General features: G+C 42.7%; 1 protein-coding gene across 1 annotated transcript in view; it reads right to left on the reverse strand.

Annotated features, from left to right (window-relative positions):
- STAB1 (stabilin 1) overlaps positions 1-22,690 on the reverse strand; it is a 98,877-nt gene that overhangs the window by 61,552 nt on the left and 14,635 nt on the right. Inside the window, 11 exon segments of the mRNA XM_077822226.1 lie at positions 859-960; positions 3,659-3,721; positions 5,347-5,505; positions 5,822-5,902; positions 9,000-9,053; positions 9,667-9,780; positions 10,911-10,973; positions 13,712-13,858; positions 16,211-16,339; positions 18,266-18,357; positions 20,539-20,666. Coding sequence (XP_077678352.1) covers positions 859-960; positions 3,659-3,721; positions 5,347-5,505; positions 5,822-5,902; positions 9,000-9,053; positions 9,667-9,780; positions 10,911-10,973; positions 13,712-13,858; positions 16,211-16,339; positions 18,266-18,357; positions 20,539-20,666 — 1,132 coding nt within the window.

The following is a 22,690-nucleotide window of genomic DNA, read 5'->3' on the forward strand; positions in this document are numbered from 1 at the left end:
TAACGGCGGAGTCATACAGATCAATCCTCAAGTGTTTTGCTGAATATTTACCCCTAGGAGGGAACTTCCCCAGTTAGTGCAGTCCACCCCCAGTCCAGTGGCAGGACACAGGATATAAACACTTTGAGTGGGAGGTGTGATTCTCAGCTCAAGGAGACATACTCGCACTAGATCTGATTGAGTTAGCATGCTAAAAATAGCATAGCCACAGCAGCGTGAGCAGTAGAAGCTAGCTGCCCTGAGTACGTACCTATGGCTTCATCTAGGAGTGCACTGGGGGCAGCTAGCCCTTCCCACTGCTTGTGCGGCTGCAGCTGTACAGAATTTTTAGCATGTTAACTGGATCAGTGCTAGTGCGGTTGTGTCTCCTTGAGCTGGGAATCACACCCCTGGCATGAAGTATATCCACACCTTTAGGGTATGTCTATCCTGCAGGTGGGAGATGTGACAGAAGCAGGTTTAGACATATCTGAGCTAGCTCTGTCATGCGCGAGCCAGTGACAGAAGCAGCGAAGCCACGGTAGCATGGGAGGCAGCCACCGACCTGAGTATGTACCCAGGGGCCTGGGTGAGTGGAGCTAGCTGTGCCACCACCCGTGCTTCACGGCTATTGTTACTCACGTTAGACTAGCTCAAAGCTAGCGCGGGTACGTCTACACATGCTGCACTCACACCTCCCGACGGCAGGGTAAACATACCCTTAGTGTGGGAGCACTTCCCCGCCCCCCCGCCACTTGTACCCCAGTTGGGAACCAACCGGTTCAAGGCAAAACACTCTCCTCTAGCTAAGCCAGGAGAAGCCAAGTTTAAGCTCTCTTGAATTGAAATGTGCCCTTGCATACGATACGTCACACTTACCAGAATGGTTTGATTGCAGTACCTGGCACAGCCCTTTTTCAGGACGTTGAAGCCTAATGGATCATGGACATAGACACATTCACTTGGATAGTTCCCCTGAGCCTTCAGAAATGAAACAAGTCATCAGCACAACAGCTATGTTCATGCTTTTCCCCTCCCCCTTGCTGCAAAGGGTAACTGTATATCATTGAGCTGAGGAAGTTCATGAGAGTGTCAAGGTGAACTCGATATCATTATGGAGAGCCTATTGTACTGAAAGGCATACAACTGCTTCCTCTGCCTCACAAGAGTCCATAAATCAGACCCTAGTGATGGCCATCTGTTCTGATCACACAGCTTGTGCTAGGGCAGAACACTGCAGGTACTTAAAAACTGGGTCACAAACAAGTCTCTCTATTGTTTGGTTAACAAGCCAACAATGCACATGATGGGAGCAAGTTAACTTGCTACCAGTCCCATAAAGAGAAAGAGTTGAGAGGTGGAAATAATTGCTGGGGTAACTCTAGTGACTTCAGAGGAGTTGTTCTGGGGATGAACTTGGCCCCACAATGCCTCTAACTTCACCAGTTACTGTTAGAGTGCAAACTCAGGGCCAAGGTTTTCAGAAGTGACTAGTGAGTTTGGGTGGCCCCATTTTTAGATGTCCAAGTTGAGATACCTAAAAGGGGCTTTTCTGAAAATCAGACCCCTTTGAGGTCTCAGAATGTGGGCACCTAAATATGAAGCCACCGAAAATCACTCACTAGTTTTGAAAATCTTAGCCAGGCACTTTAAATCTTGGGAGCAAAACTTGCCCACAGCAGCATGACCGTTTCTGATGGTCTTTGTCCACAGCTGGGAAGCAGGGGATGCTGCTGTCTCACAGCAGGAGTAAGACGATAGCTGCTGGAGACTGTGGGTAACATTTTCTACCATTTTATTTTTTAAAAAGTTCTAACAGTTCAAAACCGAAACGGAAACGTTTTGTTTCAGGTTGAAAAAAATGTTTTGTTCGACTCAAAACAAATGTTTTTCAACTTTTCAGTATGGCTGGCGCCCTAAAAAAATCAGGACAAGAGTTGTGCAAATAATTAAGTCCCCAAGTCATTTTTTAAAAGAAATAGGGTCTTTAGAATATCTCACCCTATATTTTTTTCTTGTTTTCTTAGCATGTCCAGTCTGAGATTGGTTTTACACCCTTAACTCATGCAAAATTAACTCTAGTGGGAGTTGGACTGAGTAAGGACTGCAGGATTTGTCTCTCTGCTAGGAGCAAAACAATTCACATAGCTGGGACTAGGCAGAAATCAGAATGAATTTGTGCCTCAGCACACTGGAATCAACAGCATATCTGATGGGACCGAACTCCACCTTGAACAACAAAAGAAGAGCTGACCTCACCTGGCAGGAACACACATCAGCAACACCCAATCAGCAACCACTTCCAACCTGCTTCAGATAACCTCTAGCCACTCTGCCTGTCAGAGCCATGTGCGGACTCACCTCAGCCTGGCAGACTCAACATGTACCAGTCAGGCTGCCTGAACCAACAGTGAGCTATGTCGCACCCACCAAGAATCGGGCTAGACAAGTGACTAGACAAGGCACAACAGATTTGCTGCCTCTTTCCAGTGACCAAGATACAACATGTGCATATTCCCACTAGAGCAGTGGTTTTCAAACTTTTTTTCTGGTGACCCAATTGAAGAAAATTGTTGATGCCCATGATCCAACGGAGCTGAGGATGAGGGGTTTGGGATGTGGGAGGAGGCTCAGGGCTGGGGCAGAGGGTTGGGGTGAAGAGGTGAGGGCTGCAGGGTAGGGCCGGGAATGAGGGGTTCAGGGTGTGGGAGGGGGCTCTGGGCTAGGACAGGTGTTTGGGGTGTGGGAGGAGGTCAGGGCTCTGGGCTAGGACTAGGGATGAGGGGTTTGGGCTCAGGGCTGGGGCAGGAGATTGGGGCATGGGCTTACCTCCGGCGGCTCCTGGTCAGCAGCGCAGGCGGGATGCAGAGGCAGGAGCCGCACTGCGCCCCGGAAGCAGCCAGCAAGTCCGGCTCCTAGGTGGAGGCCCGCAGTCATCGCCCGGCCAATGGGAGTGTATTGCCAGTGCTTGGGGTGGGGGCAGTGCGCAGAGCCCCGTGGCCCCCCTGCCTATGAGCTGGACCTGCTGCTGGCTGCTTCAGGGGTGCAGCGTGGTGTCAGAACAGGTAGGGACTACTAGTTTTTACTGGCCGGCTATCAGGGATCCTGGGTGCTGAGCAAGGCAACCAGTGCCTTGCATTCCGTGACCCAGTACTGGGTCGCAACCCAAACTTTGAAAACCACTACACTAGAGGAACAGCAACATGGTTTTGGTAGAATCAAGGTTGGTGATTCCTTTGAGTGGCAGTTGATTAGCACGTTGAAAAGGGCAGGAGGACAAAGGCTGGGCTTCAAGATCCGACTGGTAGGGAAAGGTGTTCTCTCTGGTGGAGTCAGGGTGTTGGAAGTCTAGTTTCATTTAACACACACAATGCTTCATGTCACTCCGGTGATCAGGTTCTGCACACTTCAGAACCAGAGGCAGCATAGACCAGTGGATTAAGCCCTGGACTAGGACCAAGGAGGCCTGGGTTTCACTCCTGGCTTTGTCACTGACCTGCTGTGTGACATTGAGCAAGTCACTTCCCCTCACTGTGCCTCAGTTTCCACTCCCACCCGTTGTCTGTCTTGTCTATTTAGATTGTAAGCTCTTTGAGTTATCAGCACTCTTACTATGTATCTGTACAGTGTCTAGCACAATGGGTGCTATTATAATACAAATAAACAACAAGGTATTTACCATTTCTATGCTGTGAGGAGGGCAAACGCTGGTGTTCAAGGCCCCACAATCAACACAAGAGCCCTGTTATAAAACCAAGAGAAGAAAAGTCCTTCCCATAAAAGTATTTACATTTACACACACTCAAACATAACCCCATTTTATGCTCATACATGAAGAACAACGCAGAAATATTGCTTTTGACACCTTTTTTTTTTTTTGCCATAATAAGAAATATGACCAAAGAAGTTTTAAGAAGTAAAGATTCAGGAACAAGGTGAGTTTTTCATTTAAAGAAAAAAAGTTTCCCAGATAATTTCTGTGGGTATTGCTCACATCTCAAAGTGCTGGGAGTTACGCAGGTACATCTCTCTGAGATGAGGACAAACCACTCGGGCCTTTGGCTAATAGATATTGTTTGTAGCTGTGTTGGAAGCTGTGTTTTACAGTTAATGCTTTAGGTCTCACAACACCCAGAAGTACTGTGGACTCTTATGTCACTTCTGGGCTATTACTGGGGCCTCAATCCAGCACAGAGATGGACACAGGTGGACTTCAAACCTGTAACGGGCCCCACTGGCTTCAGTGGAGCTCTGTGAAGGAACCAGCTCTGGCCCAAATGCGGGACAGTGTATGTGAAAAACACCCAGAATAAGGGGCACAAAAAACCTATTCATGCAGGAAATTTAATCTTTTGTGAAACTCCTTCCTTCAGTTTTCAGAGTAGCAGCCATGTTAGTCTGTATTTGCAAAAAGAAAAGGAGTACTTGTGGCAACTTAGAGACTAACAAATTTATTTGAGCATAAGCTTTCGTGAGCTACAGCATCCGATGAAGTGAGCTGTAGCTCACGAAACCTTAGGCTCAAATAAATTTGTTAGTCTCTAAGGTGCCACAAGTACTCCTTTCCTTCCTTCAGTGTAAACGACTTTCTGTAGCTTCAGTGCAGAGAGTCTTCATTTCAGATGTAAATAATTTTCAACAATAGAAGTGATGGGGCACCAAATTTGTGTGGAACGTAGGGAATTTGGGACTAAAATGAAGGCTGCTGGAGAGGTTTGCTGTGTGGGAGGAGGGGGATGCATGCCTTTCATTGTAGGATCAGCATTCCATACAGCACTTGCTACATCTCTATGTGCTCCTGCTGTGACTTCAATGGGACAGCAGCCAGCCTCTTTGAAAAAGTGCCATCAGAAGGCATTGCAAAGCCACAGGGCATTTCAAAAGATTTAGTTTACATAAAGAAATAAAAACGGTTCGGCTTCCCAGTCCAAACTAATAGGAGACACAAGTTCAGAGCCAGGTGATCAGGCATTATCAAACTGGTTGGCAGCTCTGGTATAAACAGGAAGGATTGCATGTCAAACAATTCCCAAATAGCAGCCCTCTGAAGAGCTAAACTCCTTTCTGAATCATGGATATCTTGGGTAGGAGGGAAAAAGTGCTGCTCTAAGTCTTTTGTCAAAAACAAATTCCTAAGAGAAAACAGCTGACTTCCCAGCAAAGTCGTGTGGAAGTGTTAGCAGAAGAAATACTCACAGCACGTACACTGGCTAGCTCTGGAGGCAGTCTAGCATCAGGGTTCATAGTGTGGGTGAATTTAATTCACAGTGTGAGAATACACAGACATACCTTCTGTGCTCAATTAGAATCTATCTGAGGTTTGTCTGTAGCACCCACTGGGGGAAAGAATGGAAAAACTTGACTTACTGCTATGATTTTGTGTTGTTCTTCATTGCACCTCTGTGGCAGAATGGGGATTATCGAAGGGGGAATGAAGATGCCATCCAAGGTATGAATGATTCCATTTGACGCCACAATGTCCCTCTTGATCAAGGGAATGCCAGAATCATCCAACAGAATTCTCCCCTGTTCCAAAAAACCCCCAAAACAAAACAAAATCAATACCCTAAGTCATTCCCACTCTTAAACAACGTAAGGAGACATGCTGGTAAATTACAATACGCAGTCTCTTCAATATCAGCCACACAATATCCATCTTTCCTAGTGGAAGACAGGAGGGGAGAATGCATAGTAGATTTAAATAAATCTACTTTACTAAGCAGAGGACTTAGCAGAGTTTGCCTGAGTCATAAAGTCCTGTTCCAGAACCAAACTTTTTCAAAGCTTTGAGTGTTTATATTTCGACTTTGGTTTCAGCCCATCTCTAGCATGTGGTGCTTACATCCTCACTGATATTGACAGTCAGTATCTGGTTTGCCATGGTTATAATCTGTGGCATCGTTGTCAGTTTCTCCACAGTCACCTGAAATATATATACAAAAAGGAGACAATGCTATGAAAAACAAACTGGAGGAGGAGAGAGACGTGTATGTATTTCAGAATCACTACAAATTCTCTCCCTAAACCAGCTTTGAAGAGTTGACTTTAATATTTAAACTTTCCTCTGCAAAATACACACGACTAAAGCTACAGTTTAGTCATGGGTATTTTTAGTAAAAGTCATTGACAGGTCACGGGCAATAAACAAAAAATCATGGCCTGTGACCTGTCCATGACAAACTATAAATACCCCTGACAAAACCTTGGGGCGGGGGGAGGGGCGCAGGGGGGCACCTTTGTGGGTGCTGCTGGGAGGTGGGGGGTTGCGCTTGGGCCAGACTCAATCTTTCTGGACTACTGTACCCTTTTCAGGAGTCTGATTTGTCTTGAGTACCCCAAATTTCACCTCACTTGAAAATTACTTGCTTACAAAATCAAACATAAAAATACAGAAGTGTCACAGCACACTTACTGAAAAATTGCTGACTTTCTCATTTTTACCTTATAATTATAAATCAACTGGAATATAAATATTGTACTTACATTTCAGTGTATAGTATATAGAGCAGTATAAACCAGTCATTGTCTGTATGAAATTTTAGTTTGTACTGACTTTGCTAGTGATTTTTATGTAGCCTGTTGTAAGACTAGGCAAATATCTAGATGAGCTGATGTACCCCCGGAAGACCTCTGAGTACCCCCTGGGGTATACATACCGCTGGTTGAGAACTACTAGTCTAGAGCATGTTTGCAAAACATAACAACAATGGTCTTCCCTGAACAGAGAGACCAGGCTACTGTAGCACAAATCATGTTGGAAAATGGTTGTAGTTTTCACAGTTCTGTTCTTAACGTGGACAGGTTTATAAAAAGTAGAGAATAAAGGGAGGTAGCTAAGAACCTCATGTTAACAGCTCACCTATGATACAAATCAACACTTTTTGTGTCTGCAGGATCAGACAACTAAAAGTAAACTCATATCAACGAATTAAGTACTGATCAAAAGCCAGTGAAGTCAATGGAAATTCTCCCATTGACTTGTTTGTGCTTTGGACCAGGCCTTATCTGAGCTGATGAAATATGGGTGTTAGTTGTGCTGGACAAAAAAAATAACAGCAGCAAAACACAAAAGGGGGTCACATTTGTATGTTCTCACCAGGTGAAATTCACCCCTGTGCAGAGCACTAGCACAAGGTCTGTGCACCATGTAAGCTCTATATTGGAACTAAATACAGCCTTTTCACTAAATCTGGTCCTTCTTCTTGCTAACCTGAAAGGTAACACTATAACTAATACACATTTATTTAAGCAATTATACTGTTACTTAGAATCTTAATTTATACATTTTTATTATGTCAGAAAGTGATGAATTTCCTATCTTCTAGATGGTTAACTTTTTGCTTGTGATTTGTCTCATGCTGCATTTGGATGGAAATTGAAATTAATTTAAAAATCCATAAAACCAGCATTTTAAAATTGTTTTTTATTAGTTAAACTCTCCTAACTGTGCTGGATACATCAGAAAAATAAATTTATGAGAATGTTTTGGTCTTAAAACTAAGTTAGTTAGTGAATTGAACTGATTATTTCTGGACATCATGTCCTGCATGTTTTTAGAACCAGTAGATCTAATCTTCTCCCATGTTGTTTTACTCATAGATTGGAAGAGGAAAAGAAGCTTTTTCAAGTCCCAATCAGTTTCCTCAACTGACATTTAGAAAAATGTAAATACCAGCATTTGCTCCATTGTAAAGACTGAAAATTATATAGATGCTTAATACAATACATGACACTGTGTCATACTTATAAAGCCTGAGCCAGCGTAAAAAATTAAAGATGGCTACCCACTGATTCTAAATATAATTTAAAAAACAGCTCCCTTTAACCCATTACAATTTGAGGAGGGCTTATTAATGTAGCATTTTTTATTATTTTAATTATTTTAAAAGATTATAGTAAATTTAGGCCTTAATATAGGTAGCAATAATTTCAAATTTAATTTTAAAACAGGTCGGTTTTTTAAAAAGAAGAATGAATATATTTATTCTTTAACTTTTTATTTAATATTTAAATAAAATCAGATATTTTGAGCCTGGATGACTGGATGGTTCAAACACTGGTTGCCAATATCCATTATTCAGAATGGTCAAAAAGTTACCAGAGACTGGCAGTCATTCAGTGGCCTATGTGCAATGAGTTTGGTGGATCTCAGTCCAGTTTCTAGTGGGTAGGTGTCCATGGCACAAAAGCCATTAACAAAACTGGTATTAACTGGTTCCTTTGTTGGCAATCTCAGTAAATATGCCTAATCTATAAACTAAGTGGGCATGGAGGCTGAACTCCCTCCAGGTCAAGACTGAGACACGTTGGAGTGGACTCGCCACTATCTGTGCTCTACCATTTATGTGGACAGAGGGCTCCAGGACTGGCAATCTGACACCTTTCACAAGTCCCACATTATATGTAAAAACATCTAGAACAGAAGAGAAAAAAAAACCTGGATCTTTTTGGAAATATTAGGCTACACAAGGGAATGCATTACACGACAGTATGAATCCACTGATTTCAATGCATTTAACACCACGGATGAATTTGGTCCAAAAGGGACAAACATGTTGCTCTTAACATTGCCTCATTTATAAATCTTAATGGCAAACTTTGGAAACTCCTAATTAACCTTTTGAAAATAAAGGAAAAAACCAAGCATTTCGTCTCTCATAGGTTTTGTGGAGTAATATTTTCATTTTAATGATAAAATGTTAAAGAAAACACACACACACACCCCACCCGCCCACCCAAGAAACTAAGGGCTTTATCATTAGGGCCCTGATCCAGCCAAGCACTTAGACACGATTAACTTCAAGCATGTGAGTAGACCCATTGAAGTCAGTGGGATGACTCACATGCTTAAATGCTTTGCTGTCTCAGGGCCTCTGTCACATCACTCTCACTCTTCCTCTGTGGGAAGCCTAAGCAATGAAGAGGTAGCTAGAGGGACACTGAAGAACTGAACACAAGTCAGTGTTTAATTATATGCTGGCCCAAAGGACTCCAATACACTGGAAACTAAGATGCCTTACCGCTGCTGCAGTGTAGATATGATGTTTCACAAGCTCCTGAAGCTTATTTATCCCCTAGGGAGGGAAATGGAGATAATGATGACAATAAATAGATGGGTTTCAGAGTAACAGCCGTGTTAGTCTGTATTCGCAAAAAGAAAAGGAGTACTTGTGGCACCTTAGAGACTAACCAATTTATTTGAGCTCAAATAAATTGGTTAGTCTCTAAGGTGCCACAAGTACTCCTTTTCTTTTTAATAAATAGATGCTCTCTCTTGGCATTTGGCACAAAGAAGAGGGAACTGAAATGAAGCATTCTGGTAACTAGTGAATTTGAAATGTACGTGGATTTTTACAGTATCTTTACTTGAAAGGCAATTTTTTAAAAATCTGCATTTAACAATATAACCAAACTTGTGATACAATTGCCATTGCTGGTCACATCAGCATGAAAAACAGAGCTTCCTTCTGGAGTATTACAGGAACTGGAACATACTTTGCTCAAATATGGAAAGAGCACTTCCAGCTGAGATAGGCTCATCACACACATTTGTGTCTTTACATTAAATTCTGAGTTTGCCAGTACCATTTTAATCTCCTAACTGATCATATTCCCTTTGACACAAGCCCGTCTCATGAAACCTAATGCCACAAGAGGAATTCATCCAAAACACTGATGAAATCTCACCTCTGTAAAAAGATAAATAAGCCTCCCATCTCTTAACTTATCCACTCCATTGTTGCTTGGCACAAACACAGTGAAGGGTCCTGGTCCATCCAGTATTGAAGGCAGGCCACAGTTCTGCAAATATTAAACAGCAGTGGAATGAAACTTTTTAGTCTAAAACAAGGATGAGTTAGCGAAAGATGGGCTGTAAGAAAGGGAGAAAATTCAGAGAGGCCCTGTAGTCCGCTAGGGACTTTGCTACTGCTAATAAACGTATACTGAAAATGGTCAAGTTCTGCTGTGATGGGCAGCAGCATAAAGTCCTAATATAGACAGACAGGAACCCGCCCTAGCAAAACAGCTGAGCCAAAAAAGCTATTGGCAGAAAACAGTCATAACAGTTTAAACAGAGCTCCTGTAAGCAACTGGTATTTCACTAGTGCTTTCCCATTGCAGGTTTTACACAAACAAGAATACATATACATAGACTAACCCCTCTATCTGAATACAACTAGAGTGAGAAAAATAGAATCAAAGCTATATTCCAAGATGTGTTTAATACACTTTGCAAATGAACAGTAACTGATGGAATGGTTCCCTGAAAACAGGAATGCTGCAAAACATTTCAGAGTGTAACACTACAGGGGGGGGTGGACAGCTCAGGGGACCAACAACAGGATATGGAACATTTCCCTTGGGCCATCAGGTCAAACCTGGCTCAGGGACAAGGGCCTCAGGGGATTATCATCTTAAGGCTATTTGTGTTTAAGTATCTGTATGAAAAGCAACAGTGGCTTCAATCCAGTTCCTAGTGGGCAGGTATCCACAACACAATCAAGGCTTTCATTAGCAGTCACAGCAGAGAGGCCATGGACTGAATGAACCACAGAGAATCTACTCTCTTCTCTCTCCTAGATGTGGCCCCCTTTGGTTCAGGTGTGAAGTGCACTGGTGGGGAAGCTTGAACTGTAGCTGACTGTGCTGTACCTGTTCTATGGATAAAGAGAAGACTTTTGTCCCCAGGATGTCAATCCAGCACTTTTCACCTACGCTAAGTTTTCTTATAAAGGAAGCAAAATAAAAGTGGTGACATTGCAAAAATGTCAACTACAGAAAGTCAAGCTACTGAAGCTATTTTTTTTAAAATGCAGTTTTTCAGTGCAAACAGCTACCCCGTTTCCTGAGAGAATGCTACAGCTGTAACACAGCAAACGTTCACAGTCCCCCACACAGCACTGTCCTGAGGGGCAGACAAACACTCTCACCTCCAGGATAGTTTCAAATCGACTGAAGATCTCCATTGAAGCAAGGATCTCCCCAATGGTTTTCTGCAAGTAGAGATAAAAGGAAAGGGGAAAGAATGGATGGGATTCAAGTGAGGTCAGGGCAGGAACTAGAGCGCCCTTTGTTTCAAAACTTGCAAGTTGTGCGCTAGAGAAGTCATAGAATACTGTAGTTCCCATTGTATTTTTAAAAAATCTGCCATAACTGGTTGACTCAACAGCAACCTAGACTGATGTAATTTAGATCTGAGATTCACTCTTACACACAACAAACCCAGTCTTCAGAGGCACCATGCACATTTGTAGCTCCCACTTTCAGTGCATGACTTTGTCTTTTGGAGACTGACCTTAGTGGGAGCTAACATGTGGTCATCAGTGCTGCAAAGATAGAACCACATGCTTTTCCCAGCTAAACCAAAATCAGCTCCGTTCTTGTACGTAGGCAGCGAATGGCAGTGCACAAGAATCCTGCTCTCCTGTATTTTGAAAACAAGTTCCCTCTATACGACCTGCATATGAGAACAGAGCAGATAGACCCAAAGCAGGGGAAAAACATCATATGCATGCACACACCTGAAAACATGAAGAAAAACCAGTGCCCTTTGTTTTGGTAGGGCTGTCTATGCGGACATTTTTGTTGTGTTGATAACAGTTATGGTGCTTTTTTTAAAACACCAAAAAATTCAAAGACTGAAAGGACAATGTGCAAGGAAAAAGATAACCCAGATTTGGTTTTGTGTTTGTACAGCACTTAACACAATGGGGTCCTGCGGCATGACTGTGGCTCCTATGCTCTACGGGAATACAGCTACTAAATAATAATTGATGGCATTCCAGAAAGTCAAAGCCTATACTGAAAGAGTGTCCCTTTCACAGGATTACTGCCCTGTGAAAGTTCCTGGAATTAGCACACTGGTCAGCAGAAAGTGCTGCACAACCAACAACCAGGGCTGATACAAACATGTTTCTAGAGATAACACCGCAGAAAATAACTCATGTCATCATTATTCTTCATGGCACGGTGTCACAATGGGAAGGAAGTGTCCAAAGGTGCATGGAAAAAGATCATCTGCTGAGAAAGCTCTGTGTCCTGCAGTCTCAGACAAAGCAGTGTCTTTCCATGCTCTGCAGCATACAGAATGGCACCACTTTTGAACCCTGCTGCTTGGGTGCAGGCTGGCCAGATCTACCAGCTGCAGTAAGGCAGTGCTTATCACAGTAGGACCATGACACTAGGTACCAGTATTATCATGGTCCTCCTGTGCCTTCTGCTCCTGACAGGGCAATAATTGACACTGCACTCTCTCAAGGCTCCTGGTTTCCATTCATGAGGGTGTGGGGATGAAAAAAAAACCCTCCTTTCGAAGCATGGTTCTTGCACCATCTCAGCTTTAATGGATACCCCCAATCCTTGATCTCTCCAGGTTTCATCAAGCATGCTGCAGCAGGGGCTCCTGTGGTTGATGCCACAGTTTTATCTGAGGAGCTGGTAGTGTATGTGCCAAGGAAAGGGTGCTGGGTCAGCCCTACTATCAGGTTAATTGCATGCTAAGCAGCAGTGAGAGCTGTTAGCACAGAGCTACCATGCATTTATCCATGTGTCTAGGAACATATAACATGCTTATTCCATGAGGCAGCTGAGCACCTGTGTATGTAAGACTCAGTTCAGCTCTCACTGATTTCAGTGGGAGCTGGATCAGGTTACAAGGCTGTTTTTTACTACTGTACTCTTTAAACTCTGCTACAGTACACAAGAAAATGAAAAGAAGTAACTTAAGTGGCAATGCAGGGATATTCTTAAATATCAATGAAGGAGACAATGGACCCTGTATAAAGCCACAGCACTCTATACAACCAATGTGACAGTGAGAGGAGCTGAAAGCAAGATATTTGTACATATTACTGCTTTCTAGTCTAGCCACTTTGTAAAATAGGATACTCACATTTTCTATGGGCATGATTCTGCACTGCCCTGCACCCTATGTGAATCGTTTACATCAGTGCAAACTGAGCGTAGGTTGCTACCCAAACACTACCAAAGCAGAGTGGCAGCATTTTACATCTACTTGGCAAGGGTGTAAATGGGTACACAAGGTGCAGGGCAGTGAAGAATTCAGTTCTTTGTCTATGAACACAATATAAACATACACAGGCATACGTGCAACGGCTGCAGCAAAAATACTGCTCCCAGCTAGGGGAGAAAACGTCTGTGGCAGTACTAAGAATTGAACCCAGAACTCTAGAACGTCAGTCCAAAACCTTAACCAAAAGACAGCCCCTTCCTTACAAGAGAGGCTTCAAAATGTAAAAATCAAAATTTGTAATATTTCCTTTTTTGGGGGCACGCTTTCAATGCAAACACCGCCATTTATATAATGGGAAAGTGAAATGTGATGGGGACAGAATTGCCCCTTCTGAAAAAAAAATCTTGGTTTTAATATTTGTTGAAAAACTTTCACTCATTTTGCATAACTTGGTTTCTATCTCATCCATTATTAGGGAACTTATACTGCTGGGGTTAAAATTCTCTAGTTATACAAAAGCCAGCACAACCCTCACTCCTGAGTCTGCAACCAGCTCTTGGAGTGATTGTTGCTACTTCTTAACGGTGCTCTGAAACCGAGTGAATTGGATTAGTCAGAAACAGAAAACAAAATATATAACATTATACATGAAACAAATGCCTCATTGATTTAAGATGATTAACCTTTGGACTAGATTTCTGTAAACGGTGTATCATCATATCCTTCAAAGGACAGAAGAGAAAGGAATGTTCAATGTACCTGTGGATTTCCAAGGTTGTGAAAGCTGGTTGTTTTCCTTAGAGTGTTAACAATATGTATAATTCCATTGGATGCTGGTATGTTCGACTGAATGACGGTATACAATACCCCTGGCAGGTCTTGATACCTAAAGCTCTTGCTGTAGGACTGGGATAATAATAAAGGATTATTTCATTATGAAAAATATATCAAAGGGATCTCTGAGTATATATCTGTAAAACTTCATTTGATTCAATTCCTGCTTCGGTGAAACAATATGGCCATGGCCATGGCCATGAGCTTACCTGGGGTTACTAGGGAAAAGATGTATAAAGATCATATTAGGGACTGGTCCAAGCTGTGATACTTGGACACAATCTTTGAGTTGTGGGCTGTTTGGATCTGGAGGTCTGGTTAAGCCCCATTACCAAGATGGGATCAAGCCATGAAGTTCAGAATTAGACTTGCCCCAGTTTAGAACTAGACTTCTGGTCAGGGCACAGCTGTACATCATACAAGGATGAGTTCAGCAGAAACATGCCGTAGCCTGGATCGAGCAGCGTGAGGAGGGACTCGGTTCCTGCTTGCATGTTACTGGGCATGGGAGCAGCAGGATCTAGGGGCATCTTCGGAACATGAGACCTGGCTATCACCTTCATTTGCCCCAGATGCCAGAGAAAGGTCGCTGAAATATGGCCAAAGCAATCAGTCTCATCTTACTACAAAATATTACTACTGGTGTATATTCTTCCTACAAACAATGCCTACAGATACCGCACTGCGTATAAAGTGCAATTTAACGCTCCAGGGTCATTCAGAAATGTCATGTCCAACACCAAACAGGCACAGGCAAATTCTCCTGTGTTTTTCATTGTACATTTCTTGAATAGCTCCTCCCAGCTCTGAACTTCTGTTCACACTATTAAGAGCTTTGGACACAACTAAGGAAGGGGAAGGGAAGACTTTCCAGATCAACGACTGCTGAGTAAACAAAAAAAACTATCCTTGTAAAGCACAGCTCAGATTCCACAGCCCCCAATGCCGCTTTGCCCTTCTGTGAACCCTGCATATATCAAAGCCCAGAACCAAGGTCAAGGCTGGGAAATTGGGAGAGGAAACATACTGATGTCCCTTGGCCAGCTGTGCAAGTCCACATGGCAAAGGTGCAGGATGAAGAGAGGACAATGGATGGGGGGAAACATAAACCAAACGTGGCCTCACCCTGCCTTCCCCCGCTAAAAAATCCCAGATACTAGAGCAGAATCATTAAAATCTATTTTGTACAGTGAAAAAGGGTGACTGGAAGGGAAAATGTTCAGAATTTGTCAGCTACTAGCCCACAGGACAAGCATTCTGAAGGCAGACTTACTGCTTTTACCAGCAGGGACACATGTATTCTGTACACTGTTGATAACAGGGGAAGGCGTCTCTTTTACCAGATATGCAGATTATTTAAAAAAAACAATGACTATTTTCAAGATTAGGGGCCAGATTCTGACCCTTCCACCTGCCTCTTTATGCCACCCTCGCAGTGCACAGGGGCAATAAAAGAGAGCTGCCCCTGAGGGAATATGCACACCTAGTGTATGTTCTGCTTGCAGACTCTTGCAAAGGGGCACGCTGGGAGCCAGGCCCAGGATGGTGAGAGACAAGAGAAATTCTGGGCTGCACAACAGCCCATAGGCAGCAGGTCGGGCTACTGGGAGTACCGTCAGCCTCTGGGGTTGCTCTAACTGACGCTGAAAGACACCTTTCCCCCCCTGCCTAGCTAGGCCTTCTGTACTGTGCCTCTCAGGAAGCACACCACAGAGTCTGGTGCGAGGGGTGTTGTTAGGATCTGCTATAATCCAGAACCAGGCAGGCTGTAGTTTCCCTATACTATATACAAAACTAGTGAGACCTCATCTCCTAGACAACACACTGTTCTAGGCATCTCAATTCAAGGACAATATAGATAGAGAAAAGCTTCAGAGAAAAACAGCAAAAATTATCACAAAGGGGTTGGGGTAGACTTACAAGGAAAGATTAAGAGACTGTAATATGAAGATGTAGCTAAAAACAAATAAGGGGAAGTACCTTTTCCAAGTATAAGTTTCTGAAGGAGAAGAGCTAAAGAGGCCAGAAAAAATTGTTTGGGGGTATATCTAGGAGTAACTGGATGAAACAGAGTATCCTAAGCAAAGGATAATTTATGCTGAATATTGGTCTCTGAGGGAAAGTAGGGGAAGGTTCATTGCTTGGGTTATTTAAAACTGGATGCATAGCATATAGAACAAACGGCAGGTAGGGAACAATCCATCTTGTATTGACACGGAGATGTAATAGAAGACATAATAGGTCATCTACTCTGTGATTTGATTATTACATTATGGAACAAACGAAGTCCTAAACTGGTCAAAATGCGGCAGAATAAGGAAGAAAGGATTCTGACATGAAAGTGTGTCAGGGATACAGCTTTACACCTTTGTCCCCGTACCATGTGAAAACGGCAACCTGGTACCTAGTACGATGTTGTGATACCTTTATCTGATCATTAAACGTGAGCTGATGCCCAGACAACGTCCACAGCGTCTTGATCTTGACCATATCTTCCACCAAATGCTGACCAGGAATTATATGCATTTTGCATAAATGCTGGGCAATTGTGTCCTTTATGGAAATAAATCAGAACACAGGGAGAACTGATATGCCTTCCAAAAAAAATAAAAAAGCTTGTACATAGTTTCAGCTGTCTTTCCAGTCTAATACACATAGAAAAATACTTTACATATACATTCCGGATCAGAAAGTGAAGGCATTTCCTAATTTATATTCAAATCAGTGCTCATCTACACAGAGAGTTATTCCAGAATAGCTATACCTGACTAACTCCATGTGCAGATGCTTTCATTCCAGATCAGTGCCTTACCCTGAATTAGTTTAATCTACTTGCATCCACACATGGAGTTAATTGGGAATAGTTAATCCACTTTAAAATTCACGCCCTAATTTACCCAAATTAACTTTCACATGTAGACAGGCCCTTAGAAGCCTTTTACAGCAGCAGTGGAGTATTTTCACAGGTTTATATATTTTAAGGTCAGAAGGTACCATTAGGATGATCTAGTCTGACTTTCTGCATAATATAGGCCATAGACTCTTACCCAGTGATTCCTGCAACAAGCCAATAACTTCTGGTTGAAGCTATTTGTGTGTGCATGAGCAAGAATAAGAGTCTGATCCAAAAGCAAGTGATTTTAAGGGGCTTATTTAGAGAGAAACCTATTGGATTTGGACAAGTTATAAGACTGCCCCTCCATCCAAATTCCACATCTAATGTTTCACAAGGAAACTTCTGCTCACCAATACACAGTACAATGTGGCCCACACAGTTTTATCAAGGACTTGCTAAGTACATTATATATTTTTTTAAGTTTCCCTGATCGCATGGTTATTTTTGTTATGCTGTATGTGTAGGAATTACATTTCTGACACAGTCCAACAAGCCAGTTTTGGAGTATTTTTTAAAGGTACTACATCCTTGTTTCTGAGTGTTCTAAGGTAACAAGCAGAAAGCTGGCTTGGTTTGTTTTAAATGTTTGCTGAATAACCTGCACGTGTACCTCCTGTCTGATCATGTTTGGCAGAGTTTTCCATTCTACAGGGGAAATGGCATACAAGTGTTTCCATCTGTTTTATGGTTGGTTTGGTTGCATTTGTGACAAATGTGAAAATGAATACAATTTCATAAAACATTTAAAATGGTAGCACGAAAGGGATTTGCATGGTCTACTACAGCACAGGACTGGGAATTAGGGACTGCTGAGCTCTCATCTGGGCTCTGAAACCCATTGCTTTGAGCAAGTCAACACCTTGGCTTCTCAGTCATTAAAAGGAGCATCATACTAAGAGATGGCCCCAAGACGCAAAACCTGGATGTAGGTAACAAATACGGCAGAGTCTGGAGGAGTTTTGGATGCAGAGTTTTTGTTCAACCTCTTGTCTTTACAAGAGACATTTGCAACATTCAGATCTGGGTTGGGATTCTGAATCCCTCAAAGTTTGGATCCCAGGTTCTGCTCAAGCCCATCTATAGTCAACTTAATATCACAAGGGCTGAGGAGTCATTCATATTTTTAGAAATGGTTTATGGTGGGATTTTAAAAAGCACTCAGTCACTGATGTTAATGGGAGGAGAATTAAGCCACTGCTGAGTGCTTTTGATAATCCTGGCCTTAAAAAGTAAAAGGCATACAAAGTGCTGAGAATTATCACTGTGTCACAAGCAGAGGTTTTCAAACAGATTAGAGCAAACAAGAGCTAACAGATTCATAATCATGTTCAGTGGTAAAAAATGTCTATTAATAAAGAAAGGAGAAAAGAAAGAGAGGGAAGTTGAGATTTGCAAAGCAACACAGGGGATTTAGCATCTCCCATTAAAATTAATCTCAGCTAGAGTCTGAATTGTATCTCAGTGGAATTGTTTCTAAACATAATGCATTCTAAAGTTTCTCTCTGACAGGTCAGCTACTCTTTAAAAAGACTACAGAACTCAATGCTTGAAGAAGTGAGGTTACTAAAAGGGGTGACACTTACGTTGAAGTCAGTTCTTTCACTATACGGTTGAAGGCTTGGCACAAAGACTGTGAAAGGCCCATATTTTGTCAGTGCCAAAGAACACCCTGAAGCTGTTAAAAAACAAAACCCCAAAACAGTTACCAAGCATACAGAACAACATAAATTACCAGTTTTATTTTTCCTCTTGTTAGGGAAGGAGGGGTTAACACATCCCTGTGTCTTCAGCCTAAAGTGAGTGACCAGAGTGAATTTATGGGGAACTGGATGGATCAGGGGATTGGTAGTGGGATATCACAATGCTAGCTTGGCAGTGAAAGTTATTAGTTAAGAGTTAAGTCTTTCTGTTACCTTCAGTGGGTTTTAGATCAAGGCCTAACCTTGCAGAACAGTTTCAACACTAAGTCTCAGTTTTCACATGCTTATAACTTTCTGATGTGTAGGGTTGAACTTTCATGGTCTCTGCACAAAGATGAGTTACTTCTGGACATAGTTAGACTTCATTGCATGAATTCTTTAAGGGCCTGATCCAAACCCCAGTGGTGTTGATGAGAGTTTTTCCGCTGACTTCAGTGGGCTTGGGATCAGAATCCAAGTGCCCACCTGCACAAACTATTTAGGAAAGTTTGTACAAAAACGAGCTTTTGCCAGGTTGGGGCCTAATTGTACAGCCTTCACATTGCATTAACACATTCTTCCCCTCCCCGCTATGCTTATAAGAAGCACCCAGGATCTTTTTCAGGGGAAAAGGCAATATGCCACATTTATTGGAAATACAACAATTAGCATATGCATTTACTTACACACAGAGTTCCACCAGTCGATGTTATAGTTACCAGTTTAGAGTTCAGATTAATTTAGTGGCCAGCTACGTTGATGACGGGTAGGTAGGAGCTGGGTTTTGTCGGTTGCAATATGATGCTTCGGGGAAGTCTTGGCAGGATGAACCCAAAGTTTTATGGCAAGGCCCACTATTTATATAGTGATTTTTTTTATTGGGACCAATGAGTTTTGCACCATCATGTTGTAATTAATTGTTGTTTGATGAGTGCTTGTTTTTTTAAATTGTTTTCTTTATTTTTTATTCAGTTTTTTAGGGAGTTATTCAATGCTGATTTTGATTACAGCTATTTTGCTTTTATTGAAAGGTGCCTGTTTTATTTTTAGACTAGTTAATTTGCCCTCCTTTGACATTTTAATATAATAGGGGCATGTTGCAATCTTTTGGCGCCCTTACATTTGTCCTTTTTTTTTTTTTTCTTTTTAAAGAACATTTGGTCAGGTGATGGCCTTTACACTTATTTTTTTAACAAACATACATTTCTCATTCACACACAAAACAGAATTGATTTACACAGAGCATTTGAACAGGAACATCAAATTGCAATGCAAGAGAAAACAATCATTGCATTCTTTTACTTATTTTAAAATACTAAACCTACAACAAAGTGGTGACCCTAAAAGGTCTGTTACTGCCTTGAAATCAGCTCAGACACAGATTCTGGCCTGATGCATCTTTACCAACGGCCCATTAGGCCATTCCTTTTTGCTTTCGGAAAGGGTGGCTGGCAGGATATGATCAAATCATACACTAACACATTTAGTACATGCTACATTATTATTCTTTATTTTTTATTTTAAATTATACAAAATACAAACATAAAATCTTACTACTACACCCCCCATGTGTGCAGAGCTCTGACTTAGTTAAGGAGTGCCAAAGTGCACAAAAAGTGGAAGCCTTTCATCTCTACAGTGCCAGCTCAAATCTAGCCTACTGTCTGTGGGTTGTTTGGTGGCCTACGTGAAATCAAGGAGGTAGATCTCCATCAAGTCTTAGCAAACAAGTATCCACAGCACAAAGCCTCTATCATTATTTGTACCACTTTTGGACATCTTAACAAAGAGCCCAAGGAATGAAAGAGTAATGAAGTATGAACAACCATCTAAGTAGTCCCGGCTGGTTGAGGCGTGTTGATGGACTGATGTGGTGAAGCTTATGCCACCAAGGTCTACGCTTCACCTGCTTCGTGGACAGAGGACCTCAGTCACTAGGGCTGTCAATCAGCACTAATACCTCTCACACAGGAATCATCTCTGTGGTTTGTTAACACGCGCAGAGCTGGCAAGAGCCCCATCATGCAGGAAGAGTTCAGATGTAGATTCCTTGACACTGCCTTATCTTTTCATATAACATTAGACATCTCAGTTTTCTTTCGAATCTTAACCATTCACTGGCAGCACCCAAGCCCCATCTTAGCTCCATTCCCCAAAATAATTCAGAAGAGCATTACCAAACATTTTGTTTGCACTGCTTAATTTCTTATACCATCTTCCTCGAGTATTCAGCTGAGAGATCTCACTCATGAGATTTTTGTAGCAACTTCTCCCATCTCCAATCTCCCCATCTTTGCAGACACAGCTAAAGAGTAAGATATGAGTGAGAAATAATAGTCATTACAAAAATGGTTCTTGGTAGGCTTGATAAAGTCTGGATGTGATCCATTCATACAGACTAGAGACTTTGACTACACACTAATCTGTTAAAACCTAAATAAATAGCAGGGAGGAACAACATAGGAAGTGGAGAGATTGATGAGACCCATCAGATCAGATCCACCCCCCTCCGGATGAAATAGAATTAGCAATCCAAAAACACAATGTTGCAATATTTTGTATCTGAAGATGCTACCCGGGAACTGCACATTAAACAAGATACCCATTATACTGAGAATATGAAATACTCCTTAAAAAAAAAAAAAAAAGTATTTGACACTCATTAACCTACAACTTCCAAATGCCAGACAGAAAGGATGGGCTCTCCAGGATGTGCAGAAGGTTAATAAATCTAAGCTCTAGTGAACCAAGGGGGAAGCGGGGAGTGAATTACAAAGCTGAACATCCTTCATGGACTGCGCCCTGCCTGATGCTCCTTGTTTAAATCCAGGGGAGTGCTGCCACTGATCACAACCAGGACCGTAATACATAGGGGAGAGGTGGTTTCTTACCCTGCGCAGAACCCAAACCATTAGGAATTTACAAGTGAAAACCAACAACTTAAACTCCACCCAGAAGCTTATAGGCAGCCAGTGCAAGTTAGAGAGCACTGACGGGCGGTGCTTTTGGTGAGGCTTTGACTGTATTAGGGCATTTAGTTTTCCAACAACAGTGCAGCTGCACTGGCGGTAGCAATAGTGTATTAGTGTAGACAGGACTCGGGCCTTTTAACCACCGTGTCATGAACAGCAAGTTGATATACTGAAACTGATAAAAATGAGCAAGTGGCCTCATTCGGGACCAGCTTCAGTTTTCAGATAGTCTCCAGGTGTCGTTCACATAGAGCGTGTGACAATAATTTCACCTCGGGGTGACAGATGCAGCAGTGGGCCACAGCTGCAATGTCAGCAGCCAAGAGATGAAGTCACACCCATCTCACCAGGTACACGTGGGATAAAACACTCTTGGCTACACCTGTCACCGGTGAATCTGAACAGCCACAGCCGGTCAGGACCTTGGTTTTACATCTCTTCCAAATGCAGCAGCTGAGCTGCCCCTTGTACCATGCTGCAGCCCAGGGTTCAGGACTGACTCAGAAGAAAGAGCACCATCTAATGAACCACCCTCAGCACTTCCTGATGGCCCTGAGATTCCCTTTGGAGTTTTCCAGTCCTACCCAAGGCCTAGCTATCGAGCTGTTTAGTATCTGAGCACTTGAGGCCATGCTTCACATCCAAGGTATTAGTGCCAATCTAGGGAATGTTGTTTTTCTAATGCTATGTCCCAGAGCCCTCAACTTCTACTCATCTCAGTGGATTTCCAGCTCCACTGGTCCAAACAGACTGCCCAGTGTTTTCCAAGAGCCAGCTCTAGGCATATTGAGGCCCCAGGCAGGCTAATGAGTTTTGCAACAAAGCTTATCTGCATGTGAAAATCTTTGTCCCAGTTCACACAGCTTTGCAGCAATCAGGCGGCAGCTACTTGGAATCTCAGTCTGAAACCTGCACTTTTTCCTGTCTGGGTTCAATCCAAGTATCAGTTCAGCTATTGTTATTTCAGAATTGCAGATAGCCACACACAGGGCAAGGAGAGGAGGTTTACATGGCTCCAGCCCTGCAAAGGGTCAAATAACGGCTGCTCCAGAGCAGAGGCCCTAGAAGAAGAAGAGTGAGCAGGGAGCCCTTCCCCCACCTTGCACATCCCCAGAAGTGAAGCCATAATTTGTCTGATTTGAGCTGGGGGACACAACAGGGAGAGACCTTTTAGTGCAGCCAGCAGTGTTAATGGCACCTGAGGGACAGCATCAGAGATGGGGCCATGGCTTCCCTCTCTTTTCCCTGCGAAAGGCCACGGCTACGCCTTTTGTACAGAGTAGCAAGGGACACCCCTCACCATGCTCCCTCCGCGGCCCAAAAGGCATTACACCAGGGATGTTCCCAGACACTGTGG

This window comes from Eretmochelys imbricata, chromosome 7 (assembly GCF_965152235.1).
Source record: "Eretmochelys imbricata isolate rEreImb1 chromosome 7, rEreImb1.hap1, whole genome shotgun sequence".
Lineage (NCBI taxonomy): Eukaryota > Metazoa > Chordata > Testudines > Cheloniidae > Eretmochelys > Eretmochelys imbricata.